This window comes from Eimeria acervulina, genomic scaffold (genome assembly GCF_000499425.1).
Source record: "Eimeria acervulina Houghton genomic scaffold, Eah_scaff224, whole genome shotgun sequence".
NCBI classification, from domain to species: Eukaryota; Apicomplexa; class Conoidasida; order Eucoccidiorida; family Eimeriidae; genus Eimeria; species Eimeria acervulina.
In genome coordinates, this window is record NW_013550011.1 from 1,371 (window position 1) to 16,650 (window position 15,280).

General features: G+C 48.8%; 2 protein-coding genes across 2 annotated transcripts; one reads left to right on the top strand and one right to left on the bottom strand.

The window, feature by feature from the left end:
- Window positions 1-2,495: 2,495 nt before the first annotated feature.
- Window positions 2,496-10,832, bottom strand: EAH_00026670 (M16 family peptidase, putative; the record flags this gene model as incomplete). The annotated part of the gene is made up of 11 exons (XM_013396500.1): window positions 2,496-2,769; window positions 3,205-3,599; window positions 3,864-4,379; window positions 4,679-5,425; window positions 5,801-6,303; window positions 6,620-6,741; window positions 6,998-7,077; window positions 8,310-8,484; window positions 9,179-9,297; window positions 9,886-9,986; window positions 10,694-10,832. The coding sequence occupies 11 exons, from the start codon at window positions 10,830-10,832 to the stop codon at window positions 2,496-2,498; spliced, it is 3,171 nt and encodes a 1,056-aa protein (XP_013251954.1).
- Window positions 10,833-11,998: 1,166 nt separating this feature from the next.
- On the top strand, window positions 11,999-14,650 carry EAH_00026680 (ZIP Zinc transporter domain-containing protein, putative; the record flags this gene model as incomplete). Its single annotated transcript, XM_013396501.1, has 6 exons — window positions 11,999-12,401; window positions 12,672-12,821; window positions 12,968-13,524; window positions 13,800-13,857; window positions 14,072-14,215; window positions 14,598-14,650. The coding sequence occupies 6 exons, from the start codon at window positions 11,999-12,001 to the stop codon at window positions 14,648-14,650; spliced, it is 1,365 nt and encodes a 454-aa protein (XP_013251955.1).
- Window positions 14,651-15,280: the final 630 nt, after the last annotated feature.

Below are 15,280 nucleotides of genomic sequence, written 5' to 3' on the forward strand. Positions count from 1 at the left end.
AAAGGAGACACTCAAAAGGACATTTGTAAGGAGACAGATGAGGTTGAAGGAGACACTTAAAAGGTAATCTGTGAGGAGACAGCTGAGATAAAAGGAGACACTCCCTATGTCTCCCACCCGGTACGATTTGTACGGCTACAGGGGCAATCTCTGAGTCGAGTGTCTCCATCTGCTTGAGCAGAGCCACTGAGCTTCTTGCGTCTTGTTTGTCTAATATAGATGCTGCTGTCTTCAATCTCTTCGCTACCCCTCTCTTTATCCCCTTCTTCTGTTGCAACTCAGCCTCCAATAGGGCCCCCGTCAGGCTCACCGGGGGGCCCCCTGACCTCGCAAACACAGACATCTTCACCTCTACTTCCACACCAATGACAACTTATATGAGGCCCTAGGGGGCCCTACGGGCCCCTAGGATGGCCTTAGGGGGCTCTAGAAGGCCCTAGGGGGCCTTAGGGGGCCCTTGCAGGGCCCAATGGGGCCCTAGGATGGCCCAAGGGGGGCCCCAAGGGGGCCCAAAGGGGGCCCCGGGAGGACCTTATGGGGCCCTCTAGAGCCACAGGGGGAATATAGGGGGCCCCAGACAGGGCTTATAGGACTCTATGGGGGCCTTAGGGGGTCTTAAGGGGCCCCAGAGAAATCTGAAGGGGCTTCAATAGATCTTTAATAGGCCAAAGCAGAGCTTTAAAGGCCTTAGGGAGACCTTAGGAGACCTTATGAGGCTATAAGTAGCACAGAAGAGGGGAAAAGGAGACTCTGGGGCCCCCAACAGCCAGCCAAGGGACCCCTGAGGGCCCCTGAGGGTACACTGGGGGCCCCCGGGGGCCCCTGAGGGCAGCTGAGGGGCCCCCTGAACGAAGGGGGGCTCGTGATAGTAAATTAAGTGAGGAGCACGAAAGAAAGAAGCAGCAGCAGCTGCTGCTGCAGCAGCAACAGCAGCAGCAGTAGCAGTGGCTGAGCAGATGAGGGGTCTATAGAGAGGGAGAAGAGATGTAAGACACCGATTGATTGTTTATTTGTTTGTTTATTTGTTTGTCTTTATTCACTTATCTTTTATTTATTTACTATAAACAACAAGGGGAGATATATCTATTCTTGTGAAGAGCAGCAAAGGCCATCGGTCTGTGCGCCTCGCGCTCTCACTGAGGCCCCCAGACCGGTGGTGCTGCTGCTGCTGCTGCTGTTGCTGCTGCTGCTGCTGCAGGTATTGTTTAGTTTGTATGTGTATTAAATAAATAATAATGAGGAGGCGAAGGAGACCTTGGGGCTTTTTGTTTGCTGCATCAACCTAAGGTGCATACTGCGCAGCAGCACATGCATGCAACATAAACAAAAAAGTGTTGCTCTATGTATCTCCTTTGAAGGCCTTTCAATTGCTGCTGTCTCCTTAAGGTGTCTCCTCCTCAGCCTTCATCGTTTAAATGCCTGTTTGTTGCTTTTAATATTCATTTTCTATGCATATATAAGTATATGTATATAAGACAGCGAGTAAATAAATATATATATATATATGTATATATATATATATATATGTATATATATATATATATATGTTTATTCTCTGTCTTTGTTTGGTGTATACACCCGCAGACAATTCGTCATTCAATGGATGTTATCAACGGCTGAGGAATATCAACTACTCACTATAAAGAGAGACAAAAAGAAGAGACAGATAGAGAGACAAAAAGAAGAGACAGATAGAGAGATAAAAAGAAGAGACAGACAGAGAGATAAGAAGAAGAGACAGACAGAGAGATAGAAAGAAGAGACAGACAGAGAGATAGAAAGAAGAGACAGACAGACAAAAAGAAGAGACAGACAGAGAGACAAAAAGAAGAGACAGACAGAGAGAAAAAAGGAGACAGACAGAGAGATAAGAAGAAGAGACAGACAGAGAGACAAAAAGAAGAGACAGATAGAGAGATAAAAAGAAGAGACAGAGACACATGAATAAGAGAGAGGTAGAGAAAGGAGACAGAGAGTAAAAAGAGACAAAGAGAGGAGACAGAGACACAGAGAGAGGAGACAGAGAGACAGAACTAAGAGACAAACCGCCAAGCAGAGGGCCTCTAATACAGACTGCTGAAGCATTGTTTCTGCTGCTGCTGCTGCTACTGCTGCTGCTGCTGCAGCATAGCAGCAGCACACTAACCCTGCTGCAGCTTAGCAGCAGCACACTAACCCTGCTGCAGCTTAGCAGCAACAGCAGCAGCACACTAACCCTGCTGCAGCATTTAGTGTCTCTTCAACCCTCTTTTCTTGTCTTTGTTCTGTCCTCGACGGAGACAACTAAAATAATTGTTTAAATTCACCTGTCTCTTCAAGCAATTAAAATATAAATGAGGGGAGGCGCGTAGACCCCTTAATTAGCCTAGGCTTACTAAAACCGAAGCTGCAGCAGCAGCAGCAGCAACGGCAGCAGGAGCAGCAACAGCAGCAGCTCAAGCTGCTGCTGTTGCTGCTCCTGTCGCAGCTGAGGTGCTGCAGATGATGCAATGCTGTTAGTATACCAAATGATGCTGTTGCTGCATTAGCTGGTGCGGCTGCTGCTGCAGCAGGTGCTGGTGGTGCTGCAGCTGCTGGTGGTGCTGCAGCTGCTGTTGCTGCAGCAGGTGCTGGTGGTGGTGCTGCTGCTGCAGTGCAGCAGCTATCTTGTCGGGTTGCTGAGGCCCTTCTTTGGGGACCTCAAGCTGACTATACACCTGAACGACAACGGAGGGTGTAGCGAACATCTTCTCCTCTCTAAATTTTTCTACTTCCCCGACTTTGATCTTCCTGCAGAGACAATTAAATAAATAAAAATAATAAAGATACTTATTTGTTGTTTTGTTGCTTTGTTGATATTGATATAGATACAGATATAGATATAGATATATAGACATAGATATAGATATAGATATAGACATAGATATAGATATAGATATAGATATAGATATAGATATAGATACAGATATAGATATAGATACAGATATAGATATAGATATAGATATAGATATAGATATATAGACGTAGATATAGGTACAGATATATATAGATAAATAGATATATAGATATGGATATAGATATAGCTAGAGATAGACACTCGGGAGAAAGCTGCGCTGCTGCTGTTTCTCCTGCTGCTGTTTCTCCTCCTGCTGCTGTTGCTGCTGTTGTTGCTGTTGCTGCTGCTGCTGCTGGGTTAATGCATCTTTGTGGGTGTTTGTATCTCACTGAATATGCTCCTTCATAAGGTCGCGGAGATTGAAGAGATATTGTCTTCTCCTAATTTGAGTAATATTAAGAGAGAAGTCTTCAAGGAGACACTTTGGCTTTCTACTCCAAAAGGAGACAGCTCCTTCTTTAAGTTCATTGAGCTGCTGTTCTTGCATGCGGTGTCTCCTGTACTGCATTAGAAATGCTTCAAATCTCTGCTGTATATACACCGGATCGAAGCTAGAGGAGACAGAAAAAATAAAATATAACAACCCTCCTAATCTAAGTGTCCCCATATGTGGATTATAGCCTAACTGTTCGTCTGTTCTTATAACATTAAAAAAGCTCTGAGACATTTCTCTTGTTGTTAGATATGTTAAAGCTTTCTCCTCTAGCCTTTCTACAGGCCCAACCTAAACGCATGCATATTAGGCACACGCACACACACATGCACATGCAGTCTTCCTGCTGCTGCTGCTGCTGCTGTTGTTGTTGCTCTTGCTGCTGTTGTTGTTGTTGCTGCTGCTGCTGCGGCTGATTCGTGTTTCTGGGTTTCCTGGTTAATGTTTTTGTGTCTCCTTTTGTGTCTTTATGTGTCTCCTTTTGTGTCTTTATGTGTCTCCTTTTGTGTCTCTATGTGTCTCCTTTTGTGTCTTTATATGTCTCCTTTTGCTTACCTCAATAACAAAGAGGTTGTGGTTCTTAGGATCGAAGGGGTTGCTGTTAAGGCGTAAGAGTTTAAGTCTCCTCGGGTGTCTCTGTGTCTCCTCTACTGTCTCCTGCACAACGTAGTCTTTATCTGTCTTCTTTGTAATATAAACCCCCTCTGTCTCCTTTCTTGTCTCCTTCTCTGTCTCTTTATCTGTCTCCTTTTGTGGGTATTGTACGTCCTCTGTCTCCTTTTGTGCTGCTCCCTGCTGCTGCATGTCTGGTGTCTCTGTCTCTTCTGTCTCCTCCTCCTCCTGCTGCTGCTGCTGCTGCTGCTGTTGCTTGCTTTGTATTCTTCTTATTGGCGCGCTGCGGGTTAATAAGGAGACACGAGAAGGGCCCTCAGGCTTAAAGCTGCTGAGGCTCTCTAAAGGAGACACTTTAACCTCCGCCTCAGCTGTCTCCGCATCAATTGTGCGGTGTATAGGCAGCGCAGATATAACAGAAGACAGCAGCGAAGAAGCAGCAGAAGCCTTCAGGTCTCCCTATAACATAAAACACAAGATAAGACCTCAGTAATAGAATTAAACATAGAGCAACAGCAGCAGCAGCAAGAGCATGCAGCACTGCAGCAGCAGCAGCAGCACAAGCAGCAATATGTGCTGCAGCATTTGCTGCAGCATTTGCTGCGGGGGCAGGATGGTCACTAGGGCTTCTACAGCAGGAGCATCTCTCTAGTCCTCTCACGATATTACAAGGGAGCCCTTCTCTCAGCTAGCTAGCTAGCTTTCTATCTAGCTAGCTAGCTAGCTAGCTGGTGTTGTGCAGCTAGCTAGGTTCTGACCTGTATAAGTCCCTCTATGTGGACCTCGCCCCACACTCGCTGTCCCCAGAGAACGACATCTTCGTAGAGACTGTCTCTCCAGTGTTGGTGGCGTTGCTCTGTCTCCTTTTGCTTCTCTGTCTCTGTCTCTGTCTCTGTCTCTGCATCTGTTTCTGTGTCTGTCTCTTGCTGCTGTGTCTCTGTCTCCTTCTCTGTCTCCTTCTCTGTCTTCTTGTCGGTTCTTGTCTTTGCTTGGGCTTGTGCTTTGTTCAGGTGGTGCTGTTTAAGTGTCTCTATGCCTTTTAATATTTGCTGCGGAGAGAAGAAGGGAGAGGAGACAAAGCGACGCAAGGTGTCTCCAGCTTGTGCTGCTGGTGTTCTATGTGCAGCAGCAACTTTTGCTGCTGTCTCCAGCCCCTCCCAAGCTGGCTTCAGTAAGGCCCGCTGTAAGAAGGGATTCAAGGGACACCTCGACCCTCCCCTTTTGCTGCTGCTGCTGCTGCTGCTGCTGTCGTTGCTGCTGCTACTGCTGCTGCTGTCGTTGTTGCTGGTGGTGGTGCTGCTACTGTCATTGCTGCTGCTGCTGCTGCTGCTGTCTGCTTCTTGCTGCTGGCCTAGACACTCTGCAACCTCTACCAGAACTGCAGATACACCTGGGGAGAAGCCAAACGCATGCAGCCCCAAAGCAAAGGGCCTCACGCTGCCCGCTACGTCAACTCCAGCACCAAGAGACACCGCAACGCCTGCTCTTGCAGCACTATCAAAGGCCTGAGGAGACAAAGGAGACACACAGAACAAATAAAGGAGACACTCGCTACACCAAAGCTGCACCAGCTACAGGCCGGCTGCAGCACCAGTAGCAACAGCAGCAGCAACTCCAGCAGCAGCAGCAACTCCAGCAGCAGCAGCAAGTGCAGCAGCAGCAAGTGCAGTAGCATTCATGCATGCAGGGAGAAGAAGAGGTACCTCAGTTATAGATAGGCTTGCTAGCCGCACGTAGAGAAGGGTGAGGATGTATTGTTGCAGGCTGCTGTCTGTTGCAGCGCTGTCTCCTGTAGCAGCAGCAGCTGCTTCTGCTGCTGCTGTTCGCGGAAAGATGCTGCTGTCTCCTTTGTTGGGTTTAAAATAGAAGCTAAGAGACACCGCAGTCTTGGGTACGTTAAACTGAGTGTCTCCTTTGTAGAAGACATTGCAGCGAGGGGAGGGGCCTGTCTCTTCACAGAGGTGACCCTGTCCATACACCAGACGTGTGGGGTGTACAGGCAGCAGCAGCAACTGATGCTGGTGCAGCTGCAGGATGCTGCTAAGGTAGGGATTAGGAGGAGGAAGAGATAGTTCATGCTGCTGCATTGCTGCAGAGACACTGTCTTTGTCTAGCTGGGAGAGGTGTCTCCATTGTGTAAGAAGTGTCTCCTTTAAAGGCTGTCTCTTATACATAATATTATAACGCGGTTCTGTCTCTACCTCTGTCTCTGTCGTCTCTTCTGTCTCTTTCTTTTCTATTTCTCTGTTCCTATCTAGAAGAAACACACGTAAATTATCAGGAGTAATATAATGCTCTATCAAGGAGACAATTAAAGACTCATCAAAAACATATAAACTAGAAGGCCCCGCCAACACTTCGTGAGGAGGGTAGTAGTGCAACGCTGAAAAAAAAGGAGACACCAGACAAAGGAGACACAAAAAGGAGACACCTCAAGTGCATGCAATATAAATATATATATAATATATATAATAAACCATAAAACCCTAAACGCTACACCCATCGCTGCTGCTGCTGTTGCTGCTGCTGCTGCTGATGCTACTTATGCTGCTACTTGTGGCGCTGCTCCTCCTGGCTGCGATGTTTCTGCGTGTCCTGCTGCCGCTATTTCTGCTGTTGCTGCTGCTCTTGCTGCTGCTGCTGCTCCTAGTGCTGCTGCTGCTGCGGCGGCGGCTGCTGCTGCTGCTGCTGCTGCTTACCCTCTGCTACATCTTGAGTGAGGTCGTAAGCATCGGGAACATCTGCAAACAAAAACTCTTGACGGCGAAGTGCAGCGAGCTCAGCATATCGCCACGCCTGCACTCCAAAGTGACGGATGGCCCTGCGCATACACCCCAAACCCTAAACCCTAAACCCTAAACCCTTAAACCCTGAACCCTAAACCCTTAAACCTAAGGACTTGCGATTCCCTAGGTGAATGCAGAATCAGAGACCGTGGCATTCTCGAGATTAACAGCGTTTGTCTGCCGCCCCATCGTAAACCCTAAACCCTAAACCCTAAACCCTAAACCCTAAACCCTAGGTGGTTAGGGAGGGAGTGGTCTTGAATAGGGTTTAGGGTTTGAGGTGTCTCTGACCTCAAGTAAAGAAAGAAGAGGCTTCCAATGAGGGCGATGGAGTCATCCTTAGCCCCTTCTTCTGTTAGCATGAAGCAAACCTGAAGCAAAAACGAATGCAGCAGCAGCAGCAAACAGTCTGCAGCAGCACCAGAATATATAGCAGCAACAGCAAACACACCACCAGCATCTGCTGCTGCTGCTGCTGCATCTGCTGCAGAACAGAGACCTCAACAGTCCCCGATATGGCGATGCTGCCCCCCGTGCTGTTGCAGCAGCAGCAGCAACAGCAACAAAACCAGTAGCAACAGCAGCAACAACAAAACCAGCAGCAGCACCAGCAGGAAGGAGAGCCATAGCAGCAGCAGAATTCAGAAGGGCAGCATCAGCAGCAGCAGCAGCAGCAGCATAACCTGCTGCTGGTGCTGCTTGGTGTATGTTTGATGTCTGTTACCTCTAGCAATGTGCAGTACTGTGGCGATGTCTCCTCAACGGAGACAGCAGTAATAAGCCCAAGCCTCTTGAGTTTGCTGCTGAGTGCATTCGGTGAATGCAGCTTTAAAAGATATTTTATAAACACCAGAGGCTTCACACGCCAAGCATACTGCTGCGGGGGGACAGCAAAAATCAAGCGGAGCTCTCGTAAGGCCGACTGAGGGTGCAGCACTGTCTGCATTCATACATACACACAGAGACAGAGAGACAGAGACAGACACAGAAAGAATATGCATATATATGTATATATATATATACAGAGAGAGAGAGAGATAAAGAAAGAGTATATAACTATATACACACACAAAGAGAGAGAAAGAGACAAACAAAAAGAAAGAAAGAAAAATATATAAATATATCAATATATAAATATATATATAGAGAGAGACAAACAAAGATAAAGAAAGAAAGAGTATAGACTCATGCATGCATCCATATATGCATGCATGCAGAGAGAGGATGAACAGACAAACAAACAAACAAACAAACAAGCAAACAAATACGCATGCATGCATGGATTGCATGCATGCGGGCTGCTGCAGGGGAGTTTGAGGTGTACAGACACCTGAGCAGTGGGGATGTTCATCTGCATGCAGTTTGTTAGCTTAAAGAAGAACTAGGGTTTCCCCTACACGCTAAACCCTAAACCCTAAACCCTAAACCCTAAACCCTCGTGGCCACCCCTTCATCCTTCTCCCCTCTCTACAAAACCCTAAAAGCCCTTATACCCTAACCCCTAAGAACCCATAAACCCTAGCAACTAACTAACCCCAAAGAGCCCCTAAACCCTAAACTGTAAACCCTAAACCCTAAACCCTAAACCGTGGGGTGTACTGACGAGAGTTTTGAGCTCTTGAGGTGCGAACGGCTGATAAGAAAGCGAGCATTCGTTAAATTGCGGTTTAGGGGTCTCATTGTTAGGGATGCGAGAGAAGAAGGAGACAGCGAGATTCTGCAGCTCGTCTAAAGTCTCTCTTCCTACGATAACGGCAGTCATTAGGTTGCTGGAGTACCTACAAACAAAGACAGAAAAAAAAGAAACAAACGATATGCAATGCAGTGTACGTACGTACTGCATGCATGCATCAATGATATATCGAGATAGAGGCAGCAGCGTAAAAGGAGAGCTGCTGCTGCAGTCAGACAGCGAGATAAACTTGAAGGAGACAGATAGAAAGGAGACAGAGAAGAGACAAACAAAACCCAAAGTACAACGGAGACAAACGAAAAGCAAACAGAGAGACAGTGAACAAAAAGGAGACAAAGAGAAGAGACCCAAGCCCCAGAATACAGGCTGAAGCGTTGCCTGCTGAGGGTTTAGGGCTAGGGCTTAGGGTTTAGGGTGAAAGGTCTAGGGTTTAGTGCTTAAAAGTAGAGAGCAGCGTTTAGTATTAAGGTATAGGGTTTTGGATTAGGGTTTATGGTGTGGGCTTAGGGTTAAGGATGAGGATGTAGTGGTTAGGATGAGGGTTTAGGGTTTAGGCCTAGGGTTTAGGGTTTCAGCTTAAAGAGGATCATGAGGGTTTTTAAGGTTTTGAATTATGGTTTCTAGTATAGCGTGTACGACTTTGGGGTTTCGGTTTAGGGTTTAGGGTTTCAAATTAGGGTTTAGGGTTTACGATTTAGGGCTTCAAACTAGAGTTTAGGGTTTAGGGTTTCGAATTAGGGTTTAGGGTTTAGGGTTTAGGGTTTAGGGTTTAGGGTTACCACTTGGCGTGAAACCTTTTCATTTCTTCAACGAAGTCAATTCCCTTCGCCTTGGGCTCCCTCACTAAACTGTCTAAATTTCCGACCGAAAAATTCGAAAAGGGCGTATTCAGCTTGCTCTGTACACCCCAAACCCTAAACCCTAAACCCTAAACCCTAAACCCTAAACCCTAAACCCTAAACCCTAAACCTTAAACCGTAGATTTGGGAGCTTCAATTCTAATCCCTAGACCCAAGATAATAAGAAGACGCTGAAAGCAGGTTTGAACCATTGTAGGGTTTGAAGAAACACTCCCTAAACCCTAAACCCTAAACCCTAAACCCTAAACCCTAAGTTTGGGGTGTACCTGTCTGATGAGATGTGCGGTTCGAATATCATCACTTGTATATCGTAGTAGATATTCTGCATGCACTGCATGCACTTCCTTCCGACTGTCTTTAGGTTTGAACTGAGGGTTAATAAGTATATCAGAGACACGTTCTAGTGCTGCAGCAAGATACTGAGGAGACAATGAGAAGGAGACAACTGTAGAGTATTTGCTGGTGTATGCATTTGCTTGCCCTCCGTGTATATGAATAAAATTAAAAAAAGAATAGCCTCCTTTATGATGCACTGAGCCTTGAAATAGCATATGCTCAGTTAGATGTGCTAAGCCTTGTAATGACCTGGGATCGGAGACAGACCCGATCCCAATGCGAAGAGACACCGCAGCTTCTTCGCAATTCTTCTCATGCACAAGCATAACCTGCATTTTATTAGGCAGTAGCACCTCACGATACACCCGGCGATCTGATAGAGACACCTCAACTGTACGTACACCGCAAAGACACACACACACACACACATATATATATATATATATATATAATACGCTTATATCAGTACAACCAAATAAAGATAAGTATATATAAATATAAATATAAAAAATTATAAATGTACAAGCATATAAAAATAAAAATATTTACATCTGTAGGGAGACCCAGGCAGATATTAGGAGGGAACACAAAGCAGCAGAAGCAGCAGCAGCAGCAGCAGCAGCATACACTGCAGCAGCAGCAGAAGCAGCGGCAGCGGCATAAATTAAAGCAGCAACTGTAGCAGAAGCATACACTGTAGAAGCAGCAGAAGCAGCAACACAACACACTAGACAAGCAGCAGCAGCAGCAGCAGCAGCAACGCAACACACTAAGGCAGGAGAAGCAGCAGCCATGGGGTAATCTGAAGAAGCAGGAGCAGTAGCAATCCGATACACTCCAGCAGCAGCAGCAGCAATATGATACACAGAAGCAGCAGCAGAAGCAGCAGCAGCAATATGATACACACGAGAAGCAGCAGGAGCAGGAGCAGGAGCAGCATTAAGACAAGCAAAATAAGCAGAAGAAGCTGCAGCAGCAGCAGCATTGAGACAAGCAAACGGAGCAGCAGCAGCAGCATTAAGACAAGCAAACGAAGCAGCAGCAGCAGCAGCAGCTGCAGCAGCTGCTGCTGCTGCTGTCTCTAAAAAAAACCCTTACTGTCTTCAGTCGCCTTCACCTCTGGGGCGGCATCGCGCGGGGCTGCAGTTAGTACTGCAGCGCATGCATTATAGAAGTTATGAAGCAGCAACAGGAGAAGGAAGCAGACTAGCCGCTGCTGCTGCTGGTGCTGCTGCATTTTGGTGCTGGTGCTGCGCTGCTGCTGCTGCAGCGGCGGCGATGTGCTGCTGCTGCTGTCCCCTGAGGCTGCTGCATGCCTCCCGCTGGCAGCAGCAAAACCCAGCTAGCAGCAACAAGCAGCAACAGAGAGCAGCAGCTAGCTGTAGCTAGCTGCAGCTAGCTTCTAAAGGAAGACAAGAAGAGTGGACGCAGCGAACTCAAGCCAGAGAGGCCTCAAACCGAGGTCGGCTCGTCGGCAGCAGCAGCAGCAGCAGCAGCAGCAGGTTGGATGTCCCTTGTATTAAAAACAAATACAAGAGATAAAAACATTAATATGCTGTCTCCTTCTATTTCTAATAATATAATAATAACGACAAGCAGCAGCAGCAGCAGCAGCAGCATCGGCTCCGACCAGGCCCAGCGGCCTGCTGCTGCTGCTACTACTACTACTGCTGCTGCTGCTGCTGCTGCTGCTGCTGCTGCTGCTGCTGCACGTACTAGCGGAGCGAGCCCCACCCCACACACCTGAGAGAAGAGAAGAACTTCTTCTGACGTCTTCTTATTTTCTTTTCTAATAAATCAACAAAGCATTAATATACTTTATTTTTAGTGTTTAGAGGCCTCTCTGTCGGCGCAGCCGCAGCGAATCGCCAGCAGCAGCAGCAGCCGCAGCAGCAGCAGCAGCCGCAGCAGCAGCAACGGAACTATGCTGGCCAGTACTCCGGCATAATAGAGACATTTTACACCTTCTCTTTTCGTCATTTAGCTCTTTCTTCATTTTTTATGCTGTGCTATTGCTCTCTACTGTTGCTACAGCAGCAGCAGCAGCAACAACAGCAGCAGCAGCAGCAGGTTCTGGGGCTTGGGGCCCCCAAAGCATTCTCGCTCTTCCCTATCCTCTTCTTTCTTTTCTTTATTAAAAGAAGTTATTACCAGCTGAAGGCTGAATAGGATCTCCGGCAGCAGCAGTAGCAAGAAAGCTGCAGCAGCAGCAGCAGCAGCAGCAGCAGCGGCAGGAGCGGCAGGTGCCGCAGCAGCAGCAGCAGCAGCAGCATCAGCCGCCGCTAGACTATCGCCAGAACTGGCAGTAATAGAAGCAATAGCAGCAGCAACAACAACAATTTCAGCAAGGCAGCAGCAGCAGGAGCTTCAAGCAGATGGACGGGTGCATGCAGTGAGGCAATGATGTCCTGGTGGGGTGCTGCACCAGCAGCAGCAGCAGCAGCAGTAGCAGCAGCAGCAGCAGGGTTGCCGCTGCGTGCTCTCGCGCATGCATCTCATGCCGAAGGCGAGGAACAGCACCATGTACACCGGCTTCTGCAGCAGGATCCGCTGCAGCGGCAGCAGCAGCAGCAGCACGATGTGGGGGAGGAGCAGCAGCACGAATTTCCTGTCTGGGCTTCAAAGCTGTTTGCTGTTTGTGTGCTGACAGCAGTCTCAGCAGGAGGGGCTGTTCTTCCTTTCTATCTGCAGCGCAAGGCAGCAGCAAACTCGCAGCAGCAGCAGCAGCAGGGAGGTCGCCGCAACTGCAGCAGGAAAAGGACGTGGATCCAGGTTATGCTGGTGTTTCTTAATTGCTTTGCATGCGGTATGCCCCTCTGCTTTTTGCTGCTGCTGCTGCAGCTGCTGCTGCTGTTGTGTTTGTTTTCCTTGCTGCTGTCTTCCTTGTAGATGCTGCTGCTGCGTCCGTTCCTGCTGCTGCTGCTGCTACAGCTGCTGCTGCTGAGGGGGATACCAAGTGGGTAGATGATGTCAGGGATGTGCATTTAGATTTGCTGCTGCTGCTGCTGCTTTGTTTCTGCTGCTGTTCTTGCTGCAGGAGCTTTTCTGGGTTTGGGTTTGCTGCATTTGCTGCCAGAGGCAGTTGCGCAGCTAGAAACGTCTGGGGTGTCTATGCAGCTGCAGCACGGAGACCATCAGCACCCTTATAATGCTGCTTACGTTCTTGCTGCAGCAGGGCTGACGTTTATGCTTTTCTTTGAACAAATCTGGGGACAGTCGCACTCACGTACGCTGCTGCTGCTGCTGTTGCTATTGCTGCTGCTGCTGCTGTTGCTACTGCTTTCCGGGCGATTGCTGCTGCTGTGTCAGTCGGTGCTGCTGCAGCTGCCGTTGCTGTAGTTGCTGCTGTTGCTGCTGCTGTTGCTGCTGCAGATGGTCATCACGACAGCGAGACTTGTTCCGACTCTAGCTCTGTTGGTGCTGACGGGGAAGCAGCAGCAGCAGCAGCAGCAGCATTGCCTCACCCAGCACATTTGCATGCGCAGCAGCACGGCTCCTGCAGCGAAGCAGCTTATTGCCCTGAATGTGAAGATTGTGTTGAAGCACATACTGCAGCAAATGAACAAGATATAGGCTGTCCTCAGCGTGCTGCTGCTGCTGTTGCTGCTGCTGCGACAGCGGCGGCGGCTGGAGGCGCGAAGAGCGAGAAGAAAGACCCGGCGCAGCAGCAGCAGCAGCAGCAGCTTGCAGCTTCCAAGGGAGACGGGCAACTCCCTCTTGCTGCTGCTGCAGCAACAAAGCTGTCAGCTGTAGCCCCTGCAGCAGAGACAGGGCGCCGCCACAGCAGCAGCAGCAGCAGGAGAGGATCTCCTTGCGAATCTGGCTGCGGAGGCCCAGCAGCAGCAGCTGCTGCTGCTTCAGGACAGCGAGGCTGCAGCAGCAGCAGCTGCTGCAGCAGCAAAGGCAATGCATGCGAAGGCGTGGGGCGGGTCTGCTGCTCCCTGTCTCACTCTCCTACATCAGACCTGCGCGTACACTGCGGCCTCACAGGAGATAACTGCCAGGTTATAACACGCTGCTGTTGCTGCTGCTGCTGTTGCTGCTGCTGCTGTTGCCGCTGCTGCTGCAGAACACGGTGCTGCTGCAGCGACTGACGAGGTGTTGCTGCTTCTCGTGCTATTGCTGCTGCTCGCAGTTTCACGCTCGCAGACTTTGCTGTTGCTGCTACTGTTGCTGCTGCTGCTGCTGCTGCTGGTGTTCGCAGGGAGGAGACAATGGGCCTTCGGGGAGAGGCAATTTTGTTGCTGCTTCACCTCTAGACAGTATGTCTCGCTGATGCTGCTGCTGCTGCTGCTTGCTGCTGCTGTTACCGTCTTGGTTGTGATGTTGCTGCTCTTTGGCTGCTGCCGCTAACATACTGCTTCTGCTGCTGATGTGTTGCTGCTGCTGCTGCTGCTTATTCTTTCGTGACGGCGTTGCTTCTTTTTGCTGCTGCTGCTCATATTTTGTTGCTGCTGCTGCTGTTTGTGGCCGCAGACCAAACTTGTTCTGATGAAGCACATCTGCTGCACAAGCTGCAGCAGCAGCAGCAGCATCAGCAGCAGCACGGGCGCGCAGCAGCAAGAGGAGGGTCAAAGGTGCCTCTTGCTGCTGCACTGGGGACACATGCATTTCTCGAAGGTAAATTTGCGGTGTATGCGCAGCTGCTGCAGTGTATGCGCAGCTGCTGCGGTGTACATACACCTGCTGGGGTGTATATGCAGGTGCTGCATGAGGCCTTGTCTCTTTTTGTCTGCTGTTCGCATCTCTTGTGTCTCCTTTTTAATCTTCTTTTGCTGTTGCTGAAGGAGACAGAAACCCCAGCAGCAGCATTCTCTGTTCTCTTATAGTGCAGCACTTGTGCAGTGCATGCAGCAGCAGCAGCTGCTGCTGCTGCGTGTCTGCTATAGCACTTGTGTCTCCTTTGTCTCTGCTGTCTCCTTTGTCTCTCGTCTGTCTCCTTTGTCTCTTAGCGCACAAATCTTTTTTCTTGCGATTTATCTTTGTCTGTTTCTTTTATCAGTGTTTGGGGTGTCTGTGGAGGTGGAATTAATATGCGGTATCCCTAAACCCTAAACCCTAAACCCTAAGCCCTAAACCTTTTTCCTGTTTCTCCTGCTGCTGCTGCTGCCTTTGCTGCTGCTGCTGTTGCTGCTGCTGCTGTTGTTGAGTGCAGCAATAGTAGTGGGTATGACTCGCAGCAACGGAGATGTATGGATAGCAGCTTTAGCTGTCTTAGGACACAAGGGTGCAGAGGCGGTAGCTCTCTCTTCTGCATTTGCGAAGGCACGAGCTGTACGTACACCTCAACAACGTAATGAATGGGGTGCATGCATGCATGCATGTATGCATGCATGCATGCATACAGTGTCTCCTTTTGTTGCTCTTCTGTCTCCTTTTATCTATTTCTGTCTCCTTTTGTCTCCTTAAGTATCTTTGTGTCTCCTTTTTTCTCTCTTTGCCTTCCCAAGTATTTATCTGTCTCTCTGTGTGTCTCTTAGTTTCTGTCTGTCTCTATTTGTCTCTGTCTGTCTGCTCTTGTCTCTGTCTGTCTGCTTTCATATCTATCTGTCTCCTTTTGTCTTTGCTTTTGCTGCAGCCTCGCTGGTTGGTGTTTGTTTGTCTCGGTGCGTTTCTATCAACAACTCCTTTGGGGGTTCTCTTAGGCGCCTGCATTGCACAAGGAGGTGAGGCGTCTCTTCATTG